Source organism: Podarcis melisellensis (assembly GCF_964234715.1).
Source record: "Podarcis melisellensis genome assembly, chromosome: 3".
Taxonomy (NCBI): Eukaryota; Metazoa; Chordata; class Lepidosauria; order Squamata; family Lacertidae; genus Podarcis; species Podarcis melisellensis.
This window is the reverse complement of record NC_138530.1, coordinates 80,907,187-80,934,059: the sequence shown is the minus strand read 5'-3', so window position 1 is coordinate 80,934,059 and position 26,873 is coordinate 80,907,187. Positions and strand designations below refer to the sequence as shown.

At 42.3% G+C, this 26,873-nt stretch overlaps 2 protein-coding genes across 7 annotated transcripts in view; one reads left to right on the top strand and one right to left on the bottom strand.

Moving 5' to 3' along the window:
• UBE3D (ubiquitin protein ligase E3D) overlaps positions 1–9,367 on the bottom strand; it is a 48,118-nt gene extending 38,751 nt beyond the window's left edge. For both annotated transcript variants that reach the window (XM_081904916.1, XM_081904917.1), the window contains exons 1-4: positions 9,201–9,367; positions 6,465–6,664; positions 5,220–5,310; positions 1,437–1,671 (exon numbers count right to left, since the gene is read on the bottom strand). In XM_081904916.1, coding sequence (XP_081761042.1) covers positions 1,437–1,671; positions 5,220–5,310; positions 6,465–6,664; positions 9,201–9,265 — 591 coding nt within the window. In that variant the 5' untranslated portion in view covers positions 9,266–9,367. The remainder of the gene's footprint in view (positions 1–1,436; positions 1,672–5,219; positions 5,311–6,464; positions 6,665–9,200) is intronic.
• Positions 9,368–9,576: 209 nt separating this feature from the next.
• The window catches only part of DOP1A (DOP1 leucine zipper like protein A), a 53,878-nt gene continuing 36,581 nt past the window's right edge, over positions 9,577–26,873 (top strand). For 2 of the 5 annotated variants that reach the window (XM_081904785.1, XM_081904783.1), the window contains exons 1-7: positions 11,054–11,170; positions 19,143–19,333; positions 20,296–20,477; positions 21,704–21,874; positions 22,791–22,980; positions 23,953–24,051; positions 25,470–25,569. In XM_081904785.1, the coding sequence (XP_081760911.1) occupies positions 19,196–19,333; positions 20,296–20,477; positions 21,704–21,874; positions 22,791–22,980; positions 23,953–24,051; positions 25,470–25,569 (880 nt within the window). In that variant the 5' untranslated portion in view covers positions 11,054–11,170; positions 19,143–19,195. Of the gene's footprint in view, positions 9,718–11,053; positions 11,171–19,142; positions 19,334–20,295; positions 20,478–21,703; positions 21,875–22,790; positions 22,981–23,952; positions 24,052–24,113; positions 24,191–25,469; positions 25,570–26,873 lie in introns of those variants that run through there. The other 3 variants (XM_081904784.1, XM_081904786.1, XM_081904787.1) reach the window with 3 other exon arrangements.

Below are 26,873 nucleotides of genomic sequence, written 5' to 3'. Positions count from 1 at the left end.
CATTGGAATATATATATATATATATATATATATATATATATATATATATCCATATATATATATAAACCAACCTTCATTTGTTGGTATTTTATCAAATTGGTGAGGGGTGGCAATGGGGATATAATTTCTCAGGGTGGGATTCACCCAATGCAGTCCATCAGAGGGAGGACTTCCACTTGCATATTGGGACTTTCCTCCCTCTCCTTCCCCCACACTTCCTTAAATATTCAAAGCACTTAAAGGCAGCAATACTAACTCTACAAAGGTAGAAGTAAGCCCCAGTGAATTCAATGAGACTTACTTCTGTGCAGACAAGGCTAGGACTGTAGGAGATTCCAGGTTCAATTGCTACACACCCAATGTATGTTTCCCTTTTGCTTAGAAGTACATAAGGTAGCAGAAGAGGAATGAGCTGAGAGTGTTTTCACCGGTTTGGACAAAAGTGGCAATACTTTTTGCCACACAAATTAAATCAATGTATCTTGTGTTGACAACTTTCAGCTCCTGGCAATCTACTCTCTTAATATCTTTTCTGTGCTTCTGCTCCAAAAGGTCCTTGACATAGTCAGGAAGAAAATACTTCCCCCTAGAGATAGCTGCTAGAATGCTGTGTGACCTCAGGGTGTTTAAAAATTGTATTAAACGATGATTTGCAGAAGAGTTGTCATGTACTGGGTCCAGACAGAAAGAGAGAGGAAGAGAGAGGTAAGGTGGGGGGGGGGGGGAGAGAGAGAATAAAGGACCGGCTGCTATTTTGGCTTTTTTAACACACAAGTGCATACTTCAACAGCTCATTATTCAAAAATGTATTACATGTGGAGTGTCAGAAGAATGAGTGAACTGCTCCACTGAAAAGTACTGCTTCAGGTGATGTGGAAGAGCCGTCCTATGGTGCTCTCGCTCTCTCTGTGATGGTTGCTTTTTAATATTTACTTTTTAATATTACAATTACCAAGGCAATGTTCACCTGAACATGTGAAAGGTTAAACCTAGGGATGGAGGGAGAGATTTTGAGATCTTGACATAATTAGCAGGAAGATCGGAAGGTGCTGTAAACCCTGTCAAACCTTGGCCTGCCAGGGTTTCCAATCACAGGGACGGTTTAAGTACGTTTAATAGAGAGTGCTAATTGCAAAAATACGCAAAGAGAAGCTGGTTGCCTGTGCCTGTTTTCATTGCTGATACTACGGAAACAAACCTGGGCTCTTATGCATGCTCTCTAATAGCTCAGTTGCTTAAGAGGATGGTGCTGATAACACCAAGTCATGGGTTCAATCCCCATAAGGGACAGCTGCATATTCCTGCATTGCAGATGGTTGGACTAGATGATCCTCAGGGTCCCTTCCAACTCAGATCTATGATTCTACCAATCCTCTAACAACCAAAACAAATGTCAAATGTACGCTTGTCCATTATTATTTCTCCAGTGTACTCACCAAGACAGCGTCACTGCTTCTAGATGTAGCACCCAGGGATTCTGAATGAGGGATTTCAGAACTTGGCCCAGTTGGCTCACTTCCTGAACTAATCAGGAAATAATTGTGCCCAAGGAAACAGTCTCCATTTTGTGGCCGAAGCATGCTGTCGTTGAAAGGGTTGGGGTGACAACACCATTCCTCCACCAAATCCCCCCAGTTCTCACCGGGAAGGGAAAGAACTCTGAGAAACGTCCTGAAAGGGATGAAAGTGAAAGGGTTAGTTGTTATGACACAGACCAATTAGACTTAGTGTGTGGACAAGTCATTTTGATAAAGCAGGAGTCATCATGATGCCATCCAGATGTTGTTGGTCTACAAGCTGGCCTGGGTTGATGTTAGTTGGACTCCAACAAGATCTGGAAGGTCACAGGTACCCCAACTCTGCCCTTGGCTAACACAGTTCTAGAAAGGTGAGATTGCCTATATAGGTTAGTAAGTAGATTCTGGGTGGGAGTCACCTTCACTCCTGAAGGAAATGTTAATAGAAGAAAAGAAGCTCTTTTTGAACATGGGCAGAAGAACATTCTGGTCAAAAGCTTAGAAATTAAGAAAATGTTCTGGAAATGGTGGAGGCATTGCTGTGGGGAATTCAGTAGACTTAACATTATTTTATTTTTCCTTCAAAAGTGCTGCTTAATGTGGTCATGCAGGTAAGTGTATACAAAAACTAAAAATAAAGAAAAAACTTGACAGTCTGAGGAAGTTGGGAGGATAGGGTGGGAGAGAAAAATATATTAAACTTCATTAGCTCTTTCATAGTCAATAGGTGCCTTCTGAAATATTACATATTCTGGGTTGTATTCAATATAACACTTAAGTGAATGAACATCAGAGCAAATATTTCTTCCCCTGCCTCCCTTCACATGCTTCCAAAATCTGTCTGGGGTTTCCCCCAACCCTCCAGAGCAGTTGGGAATGGCACGGGGCAAGGAGAGGGGGGACTTACGCTACCACAAAAAATAGTGGAATACCACCCATTAATTCCAGCAGTGCCAACTGCACTATTAGAGCTTATTTTGTTTTTTTCTTCTTCTTCAGAGTCTTGCAAAATCCAATCTGACCAGTGACCAGGGCAGGGGGTGGTGATGTAATGTAAACATTGCAAGAAATGGCAGGTCTCTCATACCACTTCTGACACTCTGATCTTGTGCTAAAGGAGGAAGATTGCCTCCCCATCCCCACCCAACACTAAGCCATGGTTGAAATAATCATGGCTTAAAACTACATGCCACTGAATAGTCTTAGATTTCATGCAGCACAGATTGAGCCTGGCAAGAATGCAATTATTTGGCTGATATTCAGGAAGGAGTTAATGTAACAGTGTTTGGAGCAGAACTCCTGTGCCCCTGCCATCCTCTGCCTGATGAGCGTCTACATAATAAGTTAGGTAGATGTTAATGACACACATCAAACCAGACTCATATCAGACCTAAGAATGTACCTTATAGGTATACCAACACACACACACACACACACACACACACACACTTAAAAGACAGAGTGTGATAGTTACAAAACATTAATTTCAATGTCTTGTTTAATCCCTTCAGTACTTGCTTCTGCAATCTTGTGTAGCTTCTTTATTTTTGCAAAAAAGCATTTACAAATCCATTTCTGTCAGACAGTAAAATAAAGCAAAAGGCACTCAATCCTGTGGATGTGCTTGGACCCTGGAGCAATATATTTCCCTAGCTTAATAACCAAGCCTTCTGTGTATGCTAGAAAAATAATACTCGACACAAAATGTAATGCAGTAAGCTGAAGCTTAAACAGATGACACCTGCATTTCATTTTTCAGCGTACCCGCACTGCAAATGTGCAGTGATATTTGGGATTAATGAGGAAGGGTCAACGTCAGAAAAGTTAGCAGAGGAAAATTAGTTTAAATGCCACTTGGCTCAGATCTCAGAGAGCTACTGAATGGCAGAAGCAATACCATGAAAAGCATTGTTCCCTTCCCTGCCAGTCATGTGCCAATACAGCCTTGGTCGTACCCGATTAGGGAAAACCAGCCATGGCCTCTCAGCAAGCTATATGGGAGAAAGAAAGAAAAAAATCTCTCTCACACTACTGTGATACCAAGAGAGCGTGGAACATAGGTCACATCCATAACGTACATTTTAAGCATGATTATTCTTCACCTAAAGAATCCTGAGAACTGTAATTTGTTAAGGGTGCTATGAGTTGTTAGGAAATCCCTATTCCCTTCCCAGAATTCCCTAGGAAGAAGGATTGTTGGGCCACCCCGAGAACTGTGGTTCTGTGAGGGGGATAGAGGTATCCTAACAACTCACAGGACTCTTCACAAACTACAGTTCCCTGGGTTCCTAGGGGGAAGCCATGGTTGTTTAAAGTGGTATAAGGTAAAGGTAAAGGGACCCCTGACCATTAGGTCCAGTTGTGGCCGACTCTGGGGTTGCAGCGCTCATCTTGCTATATTGGCCGAGGGAGCCGGCGTACAGCTTCCGGTTCATGTGGCCAGCATGACCAAGCTGCTTCTGGTGAACCAAAGCAGCACACGGAAACGCCGTTTACCTTCCCGCCGGAGCGGTACCTATTTATCTACTTGCACTTTGACGTGCTTTCAAACTGCTAGGTTGGCAGGAGCTGGGACTGAGCAGCGGGAGCTCACCCCGTCACGGGGATTCGAACCGCCGACCTTCTGATTGGCAAGTCCTAGGCACTGTCGTTTAACCTACTGCGCCACCCGCATCCCTAAAGTGGTATCATTGTGTTTAAATGTATAGGGCAGATGTGGCCACACACGGGTAGTAAACAAAGCAATGGATGGCACTGCAGTGGCCCGTGACTAAAAAACCAAGGAGGAAAAGTATTCCAATAAATACCGTTGTTGAGGTCAACTAAAAATCACAAAACAGCCAGCTAGCTTTCCAGAGCTGTTCCTTAGGCGTAAAGACGTGATTTGCTTATTTTGAAATCTAATATCATGCTCTTCAGCCAGAAGGCTCTCAGAGAGGTAGAGGATCATTAAAAATGTAACAAACAAAAAGAAATTGTGTTAAAATGAAACAATAAGGGGAGGAGAAGACAGGGAGAACAATGAGCTATTCATAACTGACACAGATTAGAAAGAAAAGTCATAAATTCCTAGATCTCCAAATTTCTGAAGCAGAGTCCTAACATGGGGGCTGAGTTTTTCAGTCTGAGGGCCACATTTATTCCTGAGCAAACTTCTTGGGACCACATGCCAGTGGCAGTCAGAGCCAGAGGCATAAAGTGCAAGGAATATAAATTTTACCTTTGTAAATTTGGCTAGTCTCAATTGTCCATCCACCCTCTATCGTCTATGTCAGGGTTTCCCAAGCTTGGGTCTCCAGCTGTTGCTGGACTACAATTCCCATCATCCCTGACCACTGGTCCCGTTAGCTAGGGATGATGGGAGTTGTAGTCCAAAAAAAAACCTGGACACCCTGGTCTATGCAGACATGTAACAGGCACTATCAGAATTCAAAGACACATTCTACTCAGGCAAAGATTTGGAGTGCAAAATGCGGCCAGTGGGATGTGGGGAGAGATCCAGGAGCCAGAGAAAGAGAGGCCAAAGTTCCCCACCCCTGGCCTAACGACCTAATCCAATAATTTATTTTACCACTACAGCTACACGTTTTTCTGTCCTGGTCAGTACAAACTAGTGTTCTCTAGAAGTCTTCACTTGTTCGTTTAAGCTCTATGCAAACCCATTCATCCAGAGGCAAACTGTAATGGGAGTACAGCACTTACCGGTTGTTTATTACGCTCTCGCGGCAAGACTGGCAGTAAAAGGTACAATTCTTTTTGGTTTTAAGGATGTCACCCAGAGCTGGTACCAGTTCTGAAAGAATATTGAATAATGCAATCCACATAACTTTAAGCATTAAAAAGCAAGCAATATTACGATCCAGATTCACCCCGGAAGACATTTAGAAACTGCAGGATCTACACTTACATGAAAGGAACAGTCCAAAGCTGAATACGCTTACTTACAGTGCATCCTACTCATTTAAGGGAGACTTACTCCTAGATAGGGACACAGGTGGCGCTGTGGGTTAAAGCCTCAGCGCCTAGGACTTGCTGATTGAAAGGTCGGCGGTTTGAATCCCTGCTGCGGGGTGCGCTCCCGCTGCTCGGTCCCAGCGCCTGCCAACCTAGCAGTTCGAAAGCACTTCCGGGTGCAAGTAGATAAATAGGGACCGCTTACCAGCGGGAAGGTAAACGGCGTTTCCGTGTGCAGCTCTGGCTCACCAGAGCAGCGATGTCACACTGGCCATGTGACCCGGAAGTGTCTCCGGACAGCGCTGGCCCCTGGCCTCTTAAGTGAGATGGGCGCACAACCCCAGAGTCTGTCAAGACTGGCCCGTACGGGCAGGGGTACCTTTACCTTTACCTTTTACTCCTAGATAAGTGGGTATAGAATTTCAGCCTAAATCCCATGGATTTCAGTGGGACTAAGCTAAGCTTAACTATGGGAATGTACTGTAGCCAACATTACTGAAGGAAAATAAAAATAATTCAAAGACATGGGGCATTGTGAACTGACAAAATTTCAGAAACAGCATTCAGTTCAACTTAGCAAAACACACAATCTGAGGGCAGACTTATATCTCAAAAGGACTCAAAAAACTAGGCAAGCTAATAGAAAATTCTTATTTTAATCCTGCAATGCTACTTTGCCATGCATTCATTCTGCCTGTGAAGGGAGGTTTGTTACTAACTTTTGTTTTCATTAGGACACAGCAAAGGGAGTAAATCCAGTTAAATCCAAGCTGGAGTTAACGAAAGAAAAAAAGGGAAGCTGCCCAATTGTGAAGTCAGTTCAGGCAAATCTCACAGCTAAAAGTTAAACCATCCCCACATCTCACTTTTTTATTTTTGGTTCAGTTGCCGTTTTTCTAGAAAACATACTTAATCCTTCACAGTTTGATCTACTTGCTTTACAACTTTAGACAGAACGCTGGTGATAAATATACATATATAAGTCACTCTTACTTGTATTATTGAAACCTGCTTGAACTAGCAGTCTCATATGTAATCCATCCCCAAGCACATACTGCAGTCCTCGACAGGAAGAAGGAACAATCCTGACCTCTGGTGGAAGGTTGATGGTCTTGCTGTGTTCATCATTTTTTAGCTCTAGCAATGACGGCATCACAGTAATATCCATGGGCCAGCTTTCTGGCTTTAGTTGGCTGAAGATGATTAAGAGAGACCGATTATTTTCCACTCAAAGCAGATTTTGAAGGACAAACTAATAGGCCTGGGAAAGCCTGATTTTTTATATGCCTTTCATAAATGTACACAATGCAAATTAAAAAGAAGAAAGCAACCACAGACATTATCTAACATTAACGGGACAGACTGCCCCTTCCTCTCCTAACCCCACCTCCAGGCCATGCCATTCTCAAATCTGCTTCAGGGTGTTCCCAGAGGACATTTGAGGGGCAAGCAGAGGGGAGGGGGAATCTGTTCTGCAAATGATGCCCATCCTGCTGGCAGACAAACACCACTGAATATCCCCAAATATATAATAAATCACCAAACAATGAAAAACCAGCCACACACACAATTAAATAACAATTGATTTGAACAGCAAAGTGAAAAATTCAATTTCCATTGTTTAACATACCCTTAGGTTCCATGAAATGCAACTCATTAAAATGTCTGGGAGAATAACAATTGTCTTAACCAGAGGTCTGAACGATAAATATTAAGAAGCAATTACATATCAGTGAGACACAGCACTACTGAGAACACGTATCTCGGATTCCTATTGCCTGCACGTAAGAGCACTTTAGTCACTCGCTATTTGTGTGTATGTGTGGACAGAGTGCCACTAAAAACTCATTATGGCCACATAATGTGCCACATACCTTCTGTGATGCCATATCAGTTTCACAAGGGACAGGGCTTGCTAGCAGAAGTAGATGGGAGGAGAGCCTGCAGGCAGAAAAGACTTGCAGCTTCCCCTCCCTGCAGGGTGCCCTGACAAGTCAGAAAGAAAACAGACACAACTGTCCATCTTGATGGGGCATCAAAATTTCCTACAAAGGGAGGTGGCTAGCCACACAGGGACAATCTTGAGTCCTGGTTGAGCCAGAGAAAGAGAAAAACTAATGGAAGGAGTTTGAGGATCCAAGTTTCAAAAGGAGGTGGTGTGCAGCCAGGGGTCACACTTAACTGATGTCCAGGCTGGGAAGCTGATCATAAGGAACCTGGATGCCCAGTGAGCTGCTGTCCTCAAAAGTTCTCTTCCTGTTGAAGCCACACGGGTGCTCCATCTGATCAGGGCCACTGTGCCAATGAGGGTCTGTTTACCAAACTCTTGGAGAATTTCTGAACCAGGGTTCCACATGAGCCCAGCATATGACATCACCAAGGAAGACGTTTACACCACAAACCTAAACTTGTCTTAATGTAGTTTCCCTAGTATTCTGATATCATGAACTTCCTGACCTTGCAATAAAGTCACTAAAACCCACATGGCAAATTCTAGAGGAGTAGCCAGATTAGTTTACAGTGGAACCTCGGGTTGTGAACATGATCCGTGCGGGAGGCACGTTTGCAACCCGCAGCGCCGCACCTGTGCATGCACATGACGTGATTTGGTGCTTCTGCACATGCACAAAGTGCGGTTTAGCACTTCTGCGCCAAAACCCAGAAGTAACGTGTTCCAGTACTTCCTGGTTTTGGCACATCCGTAACCTGAAAACGCGTAACACGAAGTGTCTGTAACCCAAGGTACCACTGTATTGTAGTACAACTTACACCTTAAAGTTTACAGAGCTTTGTGTCTTAAACGTGCATGGGCTGGAGACTATATCATCAGATGTATGTAGTGCAGTCCTGAATTGGGAAGCACAGTATATATTAAGGGGAATATAAACTGAGTGATTAATGAGCACAATAGCTGACCATAATGCATTCACTAGGCCTCATGGACAATGTGCACATAATCCTCTCACAAAGTGGGAATTGTTCACATTTCCCAGGCAAAATGCATAATCCCCAACAGGTCTTAGAGAAGGTACATATCTTGACTGCATTATGTAAATTATCTGGGAAATATGCACAGTCTATGGTCAACAGACATACTTAATAAGAAACATTCCTTTCTCCCTTATTTCTTGCTCAGAAATGTGCAATCTGCACTCCATGGGCAGCTTCAAGCCCACTGCCTAACCTCACATGACCCACAACTATCTTCCCACTGGTCAGCCAAGCAGCAGGAAGAAAGGGGAGGCACATGATAAATATTTATTATTAATTAAATTCATATCCCAACCTTTCTGCAGAGGAGTGCCTTTTTCTGCAGTCAGGCATCCTTTTAAGCACTCTCAGCTGTTCTCCAGTCAGCTGATCAGCACAAAGGGGGATGCAAGGAGTGAAAATGGTCACACTTTCCCTACCACAATTCTGAAGGGGAAAGCTTAGCAGTAGTATGGGGCCAATCAACCTCATCATCGTTGAGGCAGAGGAGGGGAGGTTTAACCAGCTGAAGGAAGGGAGAAAGAGGGCTGGGAGAGAAGGAGGGTGAAGTATCTTTGAACCTTCCCATTGCCACTGCGGCGGAAACTAACCTAGATCTAATCGGTGTCTGGGTAGAAGATTGCACAGAGACCCTACGGCGGCTGCCTCGAATTGCATGGGAGAAAAGGAGGCTATCGCAAAATAGATGCACTTCTCTTAAAACGGGAAGGGGGCGTTGGAAAGAGTTAAAATAAATACCGGATAATCAGCAGCCCACTCTGCGTCCCCTGCCTGATTTCCAAAAACACTGCGACCTCGTCCATTAAGCCAGCGCGTGCCACTGAGATCCTGGGTTGGGGACATCCAAATATTGTATCCGCGGCGAAATTCAGATCTGCCCGGGGAGCGGATCCACGTGGGGGAGGAGGAGGAGGGGAAACGCCAAACTCAGCCCAGGAAGCGCTTAAGCGAAACCGGCCTCTACCGGCAAAGAGAAAGTCTCCGTCTTCGCAACAGCGCCCTCTCCATCGCCAGGCAACCAGTGGCTGGCTTTAAGGATACAGAAGAGCCGGCGTCCCTTCTTCTTGTGTGCAAACTTGTAGCTGCGATTGCTCACCCTCCAATTGCTCAGCTTCGAAGAAAGGATTTCTCAGGTTTTTCTCCGATTTCGAATTGAACGGGCTCAGGAAGGTTGCGTTTTTGGAATCGTTTGTGCGCCACGTGGCGTCATTTGGGACTGATAGCTCGGAGCAAGCCTAAGATGCCGCTTAAAATGGTGTGTGGATTTCTTAGTCCAGCTCTCGTTGCAAGCAAGTGTCCCACCTTGCAATCCAAAGAGGCCTTTTGTTTCTTTTAAAGGGCTCGGTCTTTTGACTCTGAAGGGAAAAAAAATCTCTGTGGCCTTGGGGGAGGAGATTGCAGATCTACTTAGAATTAAGTTCCGTTGGATACCATTGGGCCTACTCCGAGGTTGGCTCATACAGGGTTCCAGGCTTACAATCAAAAAGGTTTATTGCCTTAAGGCCATAATAACAATTTCAAAATATAACTGCGGGTTTACAATGAAATCCTATACGTGTATACTAGTACGTCTCCTTTGGAAAATTGCAGAACGCACAAAAAAGTATACATTTCCTACAAAGTGGTGCAAAACTTTTATGGGACTTAATCCCAGGTGTGTGTGTATATATGATTGCAACCTAAGCGTCCTTAGTGGATAGCAGAGCCTTAATTCACAAACTGCGTATTATTAGTGATGGCTGTTAAGCGAGATGGGGGACTCGCGGCCCTCCAGGTGTTCATATCCCTGACCATCGGGCTGGTGGGAGTTGGAGTCGTCAGCGTCTGGAGGCACGCCCTGATGCAGAGCCTCCAGGTATGGAAGCAGCGTGCCTTCGACTACCAGAAGTCAAGGACAAACGCCTTTATGCTTCGGTTACGAGCTTCGGAAGTCGGGACCCAGGGGTAATTGGCTCGCTTCTGTTGGAGACAGATATACATTTAATTGCACCCTCTGAGACATTCGTCGCGCAGGCAAACACAGAGGGGCCGCTTCCTATTCCCTCACTTGGATTCCAGAACAGGGCAAGAATTGCTTTGTGCGCGTATACAGGGCCCATATATCTGCTGGTGGCAGAATTTCATTGTATTTCTCTTTTCCCCTTGGTTTTAATGGCTTTCTGCGGGGTTTGTTTGTTTGGCATGGGCGTAGGCAGGATTTTAGTGGGGGCAGGCTTTATGTGTGTGTGGGAGGGGTGCAGAACAGAGTTATCTGCGACAGAATTAGTAAAGTATTTTTATTTACTTGATTGGGAGGGGGCGCTGCTGCCCCCCTGGCTATGCCCATGTTTTTTGGGTCGTTGTAAGTCGCCTTGGGCAAGATAAAGCGGCCGACAAATTTAATAAAGACAGGCTTCCTCGAAGAAAGACGCGTGGCCGAGGGGCTTTACTGCCCGCTTGGCGAGTGCGGATACAGACAGGGCCGAGGCCCGGAAAGATGCACGCGCAGCGCCGAGGGCGAACTCTCCGGCGCGCGCGGAAGCCGAGGCGAGGGGGGTAGGATTCCAGCGGTGGAACGTTCTGGAGAGCCGGCAGGTGGCGCTGTTGCGCAAGGAGAAGCGAGCCGGAGGGAGGGCGGAAGGAAGGCGGCCGCGCTGCATGCTGGGAGCTGTCAGTGCCCTCTCCGGTGTGTTTAGGCGGCGGGGGCTCTTCCGGCTTGGGACGCCAAGGTAACCCCTTTCCCCCTGCGACGCGCCCTCCCCCAACCCTTTTCTGCTTTCCGCGTTTTCGGTGCCTGGTTGTGACGGGGGGGGTATATAAGCGTTAAGGTTGGGGGGTAGGGGGGCACCCCTTATTGGAGGGTCTCCTCCCTCACCTCCTTGGGGGCGAGATTCAGAAGTATAGGGTGGGTGGGGAGGGGTGCGTGGAGATGCCTCCTGGTCTTTTATGTCTCCAAATATGCTTATGGGTCAGTTTCTCCTGTGCCACTGATGTTTCCTTCTATCTCCCGTTCCCTTATGACAGCCCCCCCTCCATTGGGGGGGCCTGAAAATAAATGGAGCAGGGCCCATCAGAAAGAGCCATCATTATCTCTTGTGCCTCTCTTGTTCCTCTCCCATCTTTATCAGATGCAGTCACAAGGTGCACTAAATGTTGACTAGTTCACCTTTAGCCTCCTCATTGCCAATGTCTTAGCCATCCTGGTTGTGTGAAGACAGGGGGATGTCTCTTCCCTGACATCCTCTCAGTCTTCTTATATTTTGTTATGAGGGGGTGGGGAAGAGTGAGAATTCATCATCTGCCTGCTGCGCACACACCACACCTTTGCACTCTGAGCTCATTTATTTTAAATAACGGCCACCTGTAGCTCTCTGCCCCGCCCCTTTAGAGTCTTGATACTGTTAAAAACTTCTGTTAAAGGATAAACTAATCCACCCTTCAGAATCATGCATCTCCAACCCCAGTTACTGTGAATAATGAACAGGAGTTAATGGTTACAGTGGTACCTCGGGTTACATAAGCTTCAGGTTACAGACTCCGCTAACCCTGAAATAATACCTTGGGTTAAGAACTTTGCTTCAGGATGAGAACAGAAATCGTGCAGCGGCAGCGGGAGGCCCCATTAGCTAAAGTGGTGCTTCAGGTTAAGAACGGACCTCTGGAACAAATTATGTACTTAACCCGAGGTACCACTGTATTTGATTTAGCTGCTAGAGTATGATGTGACCTTCTAATAGTTGGCATTTTGCATTCTCTACTTTCTTTCACTTGTTCAAGCTGCACACACATAAAGGAGCAGGCTCTAATACAGTCAGACTTATTTCTGAGTAAACAAGCATAGGATTGTACTCATCCTTTTCTTCGTGTCCCTTCTTCAAATTCAATCTGCTGCAGTTAAGTGTGGTTTTTAGCACATAAGACAATGCAGATTAGTAACCCCTTTCTACATTGTCTTTCAAAGTCCACTTGCAGATCTGAGTAACTAATAAATTGGCTTTTTTCTGTTCTCTCTGTGCTATGTTTATGTAGATTAGTAATTCTAAACTGCATTAGTAAGCAATTTTCTTTGCCTCTTGTAAAGTGCAGTGGTTGACAATGGTATCTACACATCTTTCTATCTTCTGTCCCAAGGAGAGGCACTAGAAGCTCATGCATTGAGCCAGTGGTTTGTCAATTTGGATATCACTGAGCAGATTACTGTCTCCCACAATGCAATTTGTGGAAGTAAGCACTTTCATGTTTGATGGGGCTTGCTCCTTGGTAAGTGCACGCAGGAGTGCAGCTTCAATTTTATATACGTATAATGGAAATACCATAATGGATGCTAAATAAATAACATATTGTATAAGTGCTTTATCAGCAGCACATTATACTATTATTAAGCTTCTGTAGTTTTAAATGTGGGTATCTTTTCCTTAATTTTTCAAAAAAGTTAAATGATGCTTGGGCTATAGATTGTGAACAGTAACAATTAAGACCCTTTCCTTGGATTTAGAAATAATTGCTTTAAAATCCTTCAAATGCTGTAATTCAGTGATAGAGCATCTGTTACAGGATGCTGGTTGAATTTGCTAATTATAAAATAATAGGAAGGAAGGAAGACTTGTTTTTATAGAGAATAAAGCACAAAATGAAAGAAATCGGGGTCCCTTGCATCAGACATTTCACACTATCGAAGTGGTTCTTTGTCCCCAAAGCCTACCCCCTACCCTAGCCGCATCTTATATGAGTAATTTTCAAATGCTGTTTGTCATTTTCTAAAGATCATCAACACAGGACATTCCAGAGTACAATTGCTGAAGAAGCCAAACAAGCTGAGTCAAGTACTGAAGGCTTCTTAATCTGACAGGATGCCTAGAGAAAGGGAAAAATAAACAAGGAAATTTCATCCCTTGAGGTTCTTCACAGCAATTCCTAGAATAGCAATTGCTCCTTTCACTTTAGTTAATGTTTCAACTCTGATATCTTGTAGAGCTTCTAGAGTTCTCAGTGGGACTGTGATTTGAACTGAGCAAGAATGGATACAAAGGGTTTTTCCCAGCATGCAAAGCCACAGGTTCTTTGTCACAGTCCTCCACATAGGCACCTCAGCTCCCTGCTGTTGTTTACCTGCATCTTGAATCAGGCAGGGAATATTAGCAACTGGGGTGCATGAAAGGAGAAGGGAGGCAAAGATACTCTTGCCTGTGTCAAAGGACAGGGGAAAATACATGACTGAGGTGGTTGGCCACATCACAATTGCATATTTTGTATCCTCTGACTATTGAGGAGGCTTTGCAACTAATACTACCCAGCCTGGTGCCATTTTGAAAGAGTGGCAGCATTCTTCCCTTGCGTTGCTGGCAGCTATGCGGAAAGTAACAATAACATTTACTCCCATGGTGGAGTATATTGGAGGCTTTCCAATATTAAATGTGTGTTGTTAAGTTTTTGGTTGCTCTTGATGGACCCTTATCCTCACTTTGGACTTTATGATGGAATTTGCCTTTGAATATATATATTGATATGGGTGAAAGAAAGCTGTGTTTAATAAAGGGGCATTATCCTCCTAACTTGTGTTATAAATAGGGCTGTGTCTAATTGTAGTACTACTTGAGGGATCTGGCATGAGAGTAGTTAAGCTGTAAGTGCAACAATTGTGCACTGTGTGTCGTATTCATTTAAGAAGCACCTAAGACTTTGGAATGCACTCCACCCAGAAATTAGGATGGTGCCAACCTTTTGTTTTTTATACTCTCCCCCCTACCTTTTTCAGGGTAGCTTTGTAGGATATTGTTCCTGCTGACTTTACAGGTGAATTTAATGCAGTCTTAGTGCTTTAACTTTGTATTTGTTATTTCTTTGTTTCTTTGTTTTGTATACCCTCACAATATTTTAAAATGTGTGGTTTATAAATTCTTCAGATAAATATTTTTCAAAGTAGAAATGGTTAGCAAGCAAATCTTAAATATTTCCTGATTTGCAAAAATAATTACACTTTTGTCAGAACAGAAGAAACTGTGCAATAAAAAAACACCAAATTATTTGGATTGATAATATGCACTATTTGATTATTGTGTAATTAAGAGTAATTGTCACAAACAAATGTTTTATAAAATCTGCAGCTTTGTTAATAGCAAAGAAGGCAGGCGTAAGCTGTTATGTTTAAAAAATCAAAGGCATACTAAAATTATACCCACTCATATTCAGTTAGAAAATACTGGGTACAGAAAGTCCGTTGTTTGATCTGGTATTCCAGTTTTCTGAAAAACCCTGTTGTCTTCATGTCCCTGCTGTATTCATTTGAAGAATGTAGCATTGTTTGCCTTTAGCTGATGAGGAAAGTACAGTAACTAAACAGAAATATTGGGCATTAGATGCTTTGATGGTGAGTTATCCATGGGCTGTTACTGTACAGGACTCCCCAAGTTTGACTCTAAATGTGGCTTTAGGCAAGCTACTCCCTCTCAGTATAAACCTACTATCTTCAATACAGTATGGGAATAAAAGTACTAACCCAATTTACATGCTGCGAGGATTAAATAATGTACATGAGGCTGCACTCATATATTCACATAATCATAGGTAAGCCTCACTGAACTCATTAGGATTTACTTACAAGTATAAGTACTGAAAACATTGTTTTATTCCATACTCAAGAATCATAAAGATGGTTGATGGAGTAAGTTCTTAGGAAATACACTGTGGTGTCTACTTTTTAACATATATTTTTGGCTCTTTCGTTTCCAGGGTATAAGACTTCCAGGAAAGCTTGTAGCTTTACAAAATACTCGCCAGTGTGTGGATACACATTTATTTATCTGCTTCAATAGGATTTACAACAGGAACAAAACTATGACTGTGAAATATTCAACAACACAATAGAAATAGAACTATAAAAATGATAATCATAGTATTAGGCAATGAGAATTTGTACATAAACACTGTAACTAGAATTGACAACATTTTGTCTGAAAGGTAGACTGTTGACAATTTCTTGCACAACTGGATAGATGGGTTTTGTGACGGGTCACTTCCTAACTACCCTGCCCCGCCCCCCGTGCTGTCTGAAGGAAGAGACCTGGCCGCTAACACAGAGTGTACCCTTCTGTTCAGCCAGCACTTCCCCTTTAAAAAGTTTGCTGCCACTAGATAAAGGGGAATTACCGTAGTTCTACCTGACTGCCCTTTATTAATCAGCCTACAAACCTTCCTTGGGTCCGCCTGAAGCTTCTTAATGTATGGCTTCTAGGTGTGGGGGTGTTAAAATAAAAGGCCACAACAGGTTTATGAGCAAGGTAAAAAGTATACAAAGATGGGGAAAAAATATTTTTAAGAAATGGTATATGTAAAAGTTAGAGAAAACCAACAATTTCCCCAGTATAGCAAATGAATAAACAAACAAGGGTTAAACATGAACCTTTCTCCCTCTGTCTAATTATATATCCTAGAGCCAACTCTCAACACTCCTCTGTTGCCCCCTGTGCAATCCCAGTATACATTTCTTTGCCACCTTTTGTCTCACAGGCATACAAAAGTCTTTTGATGTTGTGAGTTCCTCCTTGAACTGCCTGCCTCCAGGCTAGATAAATACTTTGTCTACCTGCCCTGCGAGTCATAAGCTCTGTCCTGCAGGCTACAGGAAGCCATAGAGCCCTTGAGACAAGGGACATGCCAGCTCTCATATACACAGTGGAGTTCCCTCTTCCCAAGTGAGTCCCAGGGCAGAGCAAGGATCACAAATTAATCCTATAAGTGTCAAAAGGACAGACCCAAAAAATATGCATTCCTACATTATGTGCAGCAGTCCATATAAATGCAATCGTCCATACACAAAGTCCATATAAAGCTCATTTCCTTCATGGTGTGAATAGCCAGTCTTTCATTGGATCATGAGTCTAACAGAAGATATAGAACCTTAGTAAGGAACATTAATTTTTAAGAAACATGGGTTTGAATCCAGACTTGAAGCACATCCTGACCGTATCAGATTAGTTGTAGATTCTGTTGAATTCAGTAGGGCTTCCGTCCAGGTAGTAGGCTTAGATTTGCAATGATAGTTGTGCTTGGAGTCGGCACACTGAAATCACTGAACTTAAGTTTGTCATTGATTGAAGCCCCATTGATTTCAGTGGGTCTTCTCTAAGTATGACCAAGACTGGATGCAGGCCTATATTGCTAAGCTTTAAGGAAATGTGAGTAATGGGAAAGATCCCCCAAAGGACAAAAGCAGAAACATTTTGTTTAATGACTTCCATGGAATGAATGTGCTATATGAGCCCTAATGCTCACAGCATCAGTCATGCTACAGCTTAAGATGGGCCAGTGATTAGCTCCTATGTATGGATTATGGGACAGACATGGCAAGGGCAAGAGTTCAACATTTGCTTATTGGGCTATGCTACTGACTTGGAGCAGGCAGTCCATTTGTGCAGCCTCAAAGCTATTACCATTACCTTGCTAGGGGGGAAATGCAATGCATCTGTGTTCTCCTTAGTTTTCTCTCTGTCCAATGTTGCATTTACTGAAACAACAAGGTTTTGTATTGTGAAGCTTTTTTCTTTAGTTCTGCATCGAGGGTACCAAACTTTGTTTCCTGCTGCTTGATCAGACATAGGCCTTAAGGTCAGTGGAATGTTCTTTATAGAAAGAAAGCTGAATTTTCCAGTGTAGGCTTTGAAATGACAAGCAGAAAAATTAATTTTCCAAGGTCTTTGGTAAAGTAACAGTGAAATCATTTTCCCCCAGCTGGCAACCCATGAAGAGGATAATACCATGTGGTTAATCTTCCGTATATAAAATTTTAAAAAGTGCAAGAACCATTGTTATTTTTAATCCTCTCTATTTTGTATTCTCATAGGTGTGATAAAGTAACTTTCTCCACATAACACCTTTCATTTGCTGAATGTTTTTTTTTTTGGAGCTACTGAAAGGAAAGTTGGAAGACCAGTTTCTGCACTAGATACTTCTGTTTATGATTTCGTTTTTTGAAGATTATTAAAGTTCCTTTCTTTAAAGATGATGTTCTGAAGTACTAAGGAGTGACATGCTATCTCTGAGCACAGGAAGTCCATATCGGTCCATGAATTTGTCTAATCCCCTTTTAAAGCCATCTAAGCCAATGATCATTGCATCACCTTGTGGCAACAAATTCCATAAATTAATTACGCACAGTGTGGGGAAAAAATACTTCCTTTTGTCTGCCCTGACATAATCTACAACTGCCCGCCATTTTCAAGGTGGAGTAGAGATGGCAAAACCTGCTTTACATTCTGTCCCTGGGGTGTTCCCAGTTTCTAAAGATCGGGTTCACTGCCCAGGCTAACAAAGTCTCAGAAATTTCTCCCATAGAAGTAAATACCTGCATTCGTTCCTGGAAAGTGGGAGTAGAGTACCTCGCTTAGGGACCGTTTTGTGTTATAGCTAAAAAAATGCCCATGGTTTGTGACATTAGGTGGCCAATTCGTCACTGTATGTGTGAGAAAGAGACAATTGTGGGTAGGAGCAATATGTTTATGCCCGCTTCCCTGTCCCCAATAACTATAAAATTACAGTTCAGGGTGGAAGGGAATACCAAGTATTGAGAAAGATTCCACAGTGTTGATTGAGCTAGTTGCTGCAATGCCCAAATTATGAATGCCCTCGGATGGAAATAATGTAAGCCAGGAGTCTTTGACCTTTGGGGGGCTGTGGGCACAGTTGCAAACCAGTGAAGCCACACACACACTTGCCACCAAGCATTCTACTGAAACATACGCTGTTGGCTGCAGTCGAGTGCTTTATCGAGCTGAATTTCAGGTGGGGGGAGGAGGTCCTGCACGCACCTGAGAGGCCTCTGAGGGAGCATAGTTCAAAACTAAAAAGCTTTTATCAGCTAAGTGTGATTCAGGATGTTTTATTGCATCTTAGAGTTTCCTTGACCTCATGAACTCATCTTTAGCATTACCAAATGAAGATTTGGGGCCTCGTGTGTTTTTGGATACGTATGCGACCTTTTTGTTCTTCATAGCTACATAATTAAATCTGTTTCGCGCTTTCCAAATGCTAATCTGAGTATTATTACCAAGGTGTAAAATTAGTTTTTGCAACATCTGTTTTGGAAGTGTTCTTTAGTTGGTTGCAGCTTTGGTAGAAAAGCAAAGGAAAACTTTGGCAGCATCTAACTTGTTTTATAAATTTGAAAGGAGTTTTATGCCAGGAACTGGAGAAAGAGAAAAGATCTGATTGGTTGAGTTAGCAACGTGAGCATACATTGCCCTTGGGAGTTTGATTTAGTGCACGTTTCCACAACTTGCGACCCATCAAGCTAAAAGCAGTGCCCAAGCCACTTTCAGTTGCCTATCAGAGGCTTCAGAAACTTCCTTCCTTTTCAGGTTGTCTGCCTGGAACTGCTGAAGGAAGAGATTTGTCAAATACGGCAAGCCCCAAAAGAGGAATCACAAATTGTGCCTTAAAATTGTATAAAATTAATGAGATTCTCTTCACATAAAATGTAGACTGTTTATCTACTTGGTGTATTGGATCACTATTTATGAGCTCACCAGATTTCTTTAAAAACAAAATGAGCTTCACTAGTATCTTTCTCAAAAACAGAAATTTGATAGTATTTTTTACAGACTTCATGTTACCATATCATGGCCATATATATTTGCTTAACTGTCTGAATGCAACAGTAGTTAAAAGTTGTGGATTAGGGAAAACATGTTGCTCCATCTTTTTCAGCTCACAACTTTACATGAATTACAATCTGGTCTCTAGTGGGACTCTGCGGGAGGATGAATGCGGAGGAGCTGGAGCTACTGGGTGATTCCAAGTACAGGAACTATGTAGCAGCTGTCGACAAGGCTCTAAAAAGCTTCGAGTACTCCAGTGAATGGGCTGATTTAATCTCATCCCTTGGAAAGCTTAACAAGGTATGAGAAGACTTAGAAAGCTTGGGTGAAATGCATACAAAGTTTTGAGAGGGGAATTGAAATAATTAAGTATAAAGCATTTGGAATCTAGATTTCCCCTGCCAAACTATTTAAAAAAGGAGTGGACTGTGAGATCATTTTAATTATCAGGTTATTACTTACTGTAGGCTACACACCAGATAAAGGTTATGGGATGAGTTATTATGAAGGGAAGGAGGGTGGAACACCCTGTCATAATGATGTCAGGAGATTGACACTTGCCACTGTTTTTAAAAAGTCACTGTTGTTACATCTGTCTGGCTACTGGCACAAGGAGTGCACATTCTAAGAACCTTATTCTGTGGAGGGGGGAAATGTCCCTTTTAAAACGGAGCATTTTCTCTTACTAGAGGAAGCATTTTGGTACATATATTAATAAACAATAATAAAATTGAATGTATGTAAATCAAGATTCTTCATCACTCCCTAGAAGTGTTGCATGCCTACTGATTTAAATAACCGAAGTGTTAGTTTATGCCATACAAGGTGTGTGCTTGCTTTGACCGATAAAACACACCTTAATTGCCTGAAAAATAAAGGAGCCTTTAACTTTTGAATGGGGAACTTGTGGCCGCCTCATGTTGTTGGACTTCAGCTCCCATCTTCCCCATCCAGCCTGGACAGCAGTCAGGGATGATGGGAATTGGAGCCCAGCAGTATTGAATGGGCCACACGGATCCAACCCCTGTTTTAACCTGCTGTGGCTTCTTGTGAGTGAATTTTGTAATGTAGATAAGGCAGCAAGTTAATAAAGCAGGTCAGTTTGTTACATCAGAAGTTTAGGATTCTGCATGAGGGTGGTTTTCCTAATGCATCACGTTCTGCTAAGTGGAATGGATTCAGAAACTTTCAAATCGATCAGTTCTGTAAACTGCTGTCTGTCAGAAATTGGGCTTAGAATGTCTTGCAATGTTTTCTGTCAGGTTCTTCAAAACAATGCGAAGTACCAAGTGGTACCAAAAAAGCTGACCATAGGCAAGCGCCTTGCCCAATGCCTTCACCCTGCCTTGCCAGGCGGGGTGCACCGGAAGGCCCTTGAGACGTATGAGATCATCTTCAAAATCATTGGGCCCAAGCGTCTGGCCAAAGATCTCTTCCTATACAGGTAAAAAGAATGGCCTTTATATTGTATTCTGAGCGTTAGCTTGCTGTAATCAAGAATTGTTTTTATTTGAGTAAGTCAACAGTATAAATCCTGTAGTACATTTCACTTGGGTCAGAATGTAAATAAATTTAACAGTGTGGGCTGTTGCTAATGTTATAGTAGAAAATTAAAGGCAAATTAACTTGCAGTGCATTCCTAATTCCCTGATTAGGGACAGGACATAGCCAGCTGTGGGCGCCTCTGCTGTGATAACTTGGAGTTGGCGCGGCAAATATGAAGGAAAAAACTACCACCACCTTCCATCCTGGCTAGTACAAGTGGCAGGGCTTTGGATGTGACAATGGCTCCACCTCTCTGCTATCCAGGTCCATTTAGGATTGTTTTGCCCATTTAGGAGATATGAAACAAAAACAGAGAAAGCTAAATTATCTTTGGTAGTATAAATGATAAGAAGCAAAGCTATTTGTTGAGGTGTGTGACATAGTTGTAGACAAATTCGTAGGCTATCAATATATTTATCCAAATTGGAATCATTTTAGAGGAGTAGAATAATAAAGGCTTTGCAGAACACACAGAAACACGTACACACATAGGTGATAATAAAATGAAAAACATGAGATGGACATAACCGGAAGTCTTTGAAACCTCTTATCTATTGATTATGAGGATCTGGTTACCAAATAAGATGGGCATGAAAGGAGATACATATCTACTCTGAGCATATGTTTCTAAAACATTTCTTGTTTGTATTGCACTTTTGCTTTGTCAGTGCCCTCTTAGAGGGCAGAAGCACTGAATCCCAGTATAACCAGAATGTGGAGGGCAAGGATTGAATTCAGGAGTAAAGATGCTCAATTTGAATGGAGTGGCAATAGCATGCTTATTGATAAAGGCATGAATGGTTTTCAGCTTTTTAGCTATGTTTTTAAACTGTAGCTTTGCATTTTCATGTTTCACTGGATAATCTCTACAAATGTGACACATATTCCATTACTCAATGTATAGTGTCTCATTCAAAACAAGCCTCTTTGTTGGGTAGGATCTCTTGGGAAACGGTGATGTTCTTTAGGAAAACTTACTAGTCTGTGAGATGGATCCGGAGAATGTATAGATTAAGCAGCCTTTCTCTTTGTTAGTTGGTTATCCTCATATGTTGAAAATTATCCATATAAACCAGTCCAGCCTCTCAGTACCCTTTTGTATCTCTCTGTTTTTTTCCAAAACAGTTCTGGGCTTTTCCCTCTTCTTGCCAATGCTGCTATGTCTGTCAAACCAGCATTACTCAGTCTGTATGAAGTTTATTACCTTCCTTTGGGCAAAACGTTGAAACCGGGCTTGCAAGGATTGTTAACTGGGATACTTCCTGGCTTGGAGGAAGGTTCAGAGTATTATGAGAGGTAAGGCTATGGGCTAATGTAATACCATTGTTATAAAATCTTCTGCACTATGAAAATTTCTAAGATGCTAATCTTAACTGGTTGTCCCTCGATGCAAACTCTATAGGTAGGGCAGAGAAGAGGTGGAGGTGGTGGCACTCTGTACACAAAATAGTATATAGTCCAAGAAACTAGGCATTCTCAAAGCACAGACTTTCCAGACTCTGCCACAGAATTGCTGTATTGGACCCCTAAGAATATGTTAGCACTGGGGATGTTTTGTCATCTCCTGAGGTGGAGAATGAAATCAAGGAAGCATCCAAAAGAGGAAGTTCTATAGTAATTGGTGACTTCAGTTACCCTCACATCCATGTTCCAGTCACAATAAAGAGGTAAAATTTCTAGATACGCTAAAGAACTGCCTTAGAACAGTCTGTTAGAGAACAGGTGAAAGGAATGGCAACCCTGTACTTTATCGTCAGTTGTTCCTGGGACCCAGTTTGAGATGTAACCATTGTTGAACTGCTAGGTAAAGTGACCATAGTGTTATCACCGTCAACATAGATGTGAGTGGACAGTTGCCAAGAGAATCAAACACATCTGAAGTCGCATTTGACTTCAAAAGAAAGAGCCTTTATAAAATGAGGGTATTGAAAAAAGGAAGTTGAAAGGGTAAGTCAAGAGAGTCAAAACTTTCCAGTACAAAACTGAAACTGAAACCAGTATAAGCACAGCAGTGAAAACAATTTAAAACCACCAAGAAAGAAATTTAAATATAATGTGGCAGGTATAACTATGACCAAGCTGTTGTTTTTTTCTTTTAATGGCCTTCTGTTTTAATTGAGGTAAGTCAGGTATTATCAACCCAGATTTCTGAGCCTTCCAGATTTTTTATTTGCTGTTTTACTTCCACACGCTCTTGTTGCTCATGCCACAGAACCAACACTCTGCTGGAGAAGGTAGCGGCCGCAGTGGACCAATCAGCTTTCTACAGTGCACTCTGGGGTAGTCTTCTCACTAGTCCTGCTGTTCGGTTGCCTGGCATTACTTATGTCCTCTCCCATCTAAACAGGAAGCTTTCAATGGAAGACCAGCTTTATATAATAGGCAGTGACATTGAACTGATGGTAAGAGTCGGTAAAGTTTCAGTTTATTATCTTCATCACCTTTTGAAATAGCTATTGTGTAAGAAAATACATCCTGTTTACTTTCTAGCAGCCGATGAACTTGCAAAAAATCTGCATGTTAGAAGTATTTTAAAAATGCTGATATAAATGATGAGAATACTTTCAAAGTATGGCATGTCTTTGCCCATCAGACCAAACCAACGAGCCTGCTTTAAAGTTAAGCACATTTTAAAGGCACAGAGAGAGGATTAAGCATTTCTCATTGAAATTGGTAGGACTTAAAAGAGCTTAACGTTGGCTGGAGAACTTTGCTTGAAAAGCCAAGTAATCCTTGATACTTTTTAAGTCACTTAGCACTTATGAGATCAACATTTTTAAAATCTTGTTTCTGAAGGTCTGTGTTTTGTTTCCTAAAATAGCATTCAATATTTTTTTCACAGCGTAGCTATGGCCAAGTATATCTAAAATGTGTTTAAATTTGGAGTACCGGGTTTGTGTGGAGAAATAGTTAGATTTCCTGGTATTTACTCTGTGAGATGCCATGGTATTATAGGACTGAGTATCTGATATTATCTATTATTTTCCAAGTGTTTTCGTAATTTTATTCCTACAAGCCCTACATTACTTACGTTCTTTCCATGTTGCTTGATATTGACTCAGATCAGGTCAGATTCCTCAGAGATAAGTTCACAATCTCTGAGCATTGTGTCTCATTTGCTTGCTTGCTTGGTGTGCCTCTTCCTTCCCTCCAAGACTACTGGGCATTCAGACATAGGATGAACATGTGTAAAAGCCAATGTCCAGATTCTGTGGAGGAAATGAAGGCACAGTCATGCTTATGCTGATGTGCTTAGGGAGAGAATCATCCTAACTGGACCTCTAGTTAAAGAAGTCTGTGATGTTTGTGTGCATGTGTATAAAAATAACCCAACATTGCTGATTATGCCTATACTAATGGTAATTTTATTTCAGGTGGAAGCAGTAAGCACCTCAGTGCAGGATTCCAGTGTACTAGTACAGAGAAGCACGCTGGACCTGATACTTTTCTGTTTTCCATTCCACATGAGTCAGGTAAAACACTGCTGAATGAGTATTCTGCGAATCACTCTGTTGCATATGCGTATTATCCTCAGTGCAGGATTCCAGTGTACTAGTACAGAGAAGCACGCTGGACCTGATACTTTTCTGTTTTCCATTCCACATGAGTCAGGTAAAACACTGCTGAATGAGTATTCTGCGAATCACTCTGTTGCATATGCGTATTACCCATGGGTTCAGTCTTCAACCAACATTTCTTAAAAGACTCCCCAAGATGTGAATAATAACATGTTCCGGTGTAAGAGATTAACTCTCCAGCCAAAAGATCTCTTAAATACTCACTCCAGAGGGTTCCCTTCATGCATACAATGCCAATTTTTCTTTCTGGTGGCAATCCCTAATCCTGCAAGGAGTCCTGAAAGTACCCCTGGATTTGGTTAGTGGCTTTTCAGCCATCATAGGAGGCCGCTGGATAGGAGAGGCTAAAAAGACTGTGTGTTGTGGTGGTGGTAGTGCTTTTTTTGCTGCCATGATTTTGCTAGATGATTTTGGCCCTTGTGGTATTTAATCATGTTTCCTGGTATTAAAATAACAACATAGGAAAAGTTTTGTTCTTTGATCAAGTTTTTTTCGTCGCCTTTGAAAGCTAAAGAAATGCTGTATTTGGAAATTTATGTCTTAGTTCAAATAACTGCATTGTTTAAGACCATTGTTACTGTGTGTAACGTAATGTGTGTGGTAGTTGCACACACAGATGGAAATGTATATCAGAGCTCTGAATTTGAGAAGAGATGACTAGAGCAGACCATTTGAGTTCATGCATTATATCAGCAACTCTCAGGAATACGTTATTGAAATAGCAATATACAACTTTTGCAAACGAGTAGCGTTACTTGGCATTGACTGAAACTTGGTAATTAGCTGGCTTGTATTCTGTGTCAGCAAAGTTGTGAAGGTAAGCAAGTGAATATAAGCTATTTATTGGTCTTAAAAATAGATTGGTCAGCCCAGACTGCCTCTGATATCTTTGATCATTTTCTTGCTTATATTAGATCAATGTAGTGATCAACATTTAACTCTGCATTAAAGTTGTGTGTTCAGGGGAAAACATGATTTCTTTCTCCCTACTGATTATCTTATTATCTTTGCAATGTAAATGTTAGGGTTTGCTTTTGGTGTACTTCATCAGATTAAATCGCCTGAAACTAGGTATAGGCTGCAGGGAGAGATGTGGTTGTTTTCTGCTGGTGCCGGCAAAGGCACAAGCCAATTAGAAGGGGTTGATTTTAAACAGGCAGCCTAGATTTTTTTTGTCAGATTCCAGATCTCAGCCTGCATGAATCCACAGGTACTGGGATGTGAATAAAAATATTTTTCCTCCTATACAACAAAACTCTTGAGTGTAACACCTGCTGCAGTTTGTTGTTTAAATGTAACATTCCCAATTTTAGGCGACGCGCCCAGACATGATCAGAATTCTGTCAGCATCTCTTCATGTAGTCCTGCGCAGAGACATGTCACTCAATAGAAGGCTTTATGCCTGGCTTCTAGGTAGGTGCTGGATTTATATTTTTATAAAATCAGCTGGTACCTCATTGTAACTGTAACATTGTAAACCCCCCCCCTTCATTTTAGTATGTGCGGTTTTATTTTGGACTAAAGTTTGTTGCGGAACATTTTGAATGTTTCTGTAGCTATTGCTGTTGTGTTATGGCTGACTAAAGATACAGAAAATTTATAATTTATTTGTAGTTTATAATCTGCTTTTCAATTCACAAGAAGTTTTGAAGCAGGGAACTTTTTTTTTTAAGTGCACACCTAAAAATGCCATTTAAAACATCAATAGTAACAGTAACTGAACCAGCAGCTTATCTCCGCCAGCACATCTAGCTAAATGCATACATACGTATATACATACATACATGCTGTATAAATTTCTGCCATAAAGGTAAAGGGACCCCTGACCGTTAGGTCCAATTGCAGACGACTCTGGGGTTGCTGCGCTCATCTCGCTTTACTGGCCGAGGGAGCCGGTGTACAGCCAGCATGACTAAGCCGCTTCTGGTAAACCAGAGCAGCGCACAAAAACGCCGTTTACCTTCCCATAGGAGCGGTACCTATTTATCTACTTGCACTTTGACGTGCTTTCGAACTGCTAGGTTGGCAGGAGCTGGGACCGAACAATGGGAGCTCACCCCGTTGTGGGGATTCGAACCACCAACCTTCCGATCGGCAAGCTCTAGCCGTGTCGGCCATTTTAGAGAATAAAACTTGGTACTGGGGAACTGCTGCTCCAGCTCTTGGAATTTGCCTTGTGTGGTTCTGCATTGTCTTGGCATCATTTTCATCACCTACATCAGAGATGGCTGACATGCTACCCTTCACATGTTCCTGGACCAGTTGTTCCACCTGCCCTAGCTGGCATGCTCATTGGTCGGGGTGATGGGAGTTGTAGTTCAACAACCTCTAGAGGGTATCCCATTGACAACCCCTGATCTACATGTAACTTCTTGGAGAGGCTGTTCAAAAATTGTGAGAATGAGTAAGCTTCATTAGTGTCCTTGGCTCTGTTCCTCCTTGTCAGACTTAATGCAGACAAGATGGTGATGTTAATAGAAGGGGGCCTGCTTGACACGAGAGTCGTGGTTTTCCTGTTCCAGATGGGTTCCTGCTTCCCCTAAAGGAGAATTTGGGTGTGGAGTTTGGGCATGCTACCAGAGACACAACATTGCTCCTGGATTTTCCAGAGCATCTTTTATGGCCCGGTTGACAACTGTATCTAGCAAAGGATAGCCTGGTTGCTATGATAACCAGCCTTTGTAACCTCCAGGCTAGACTGTTGTAATGTACTTTAT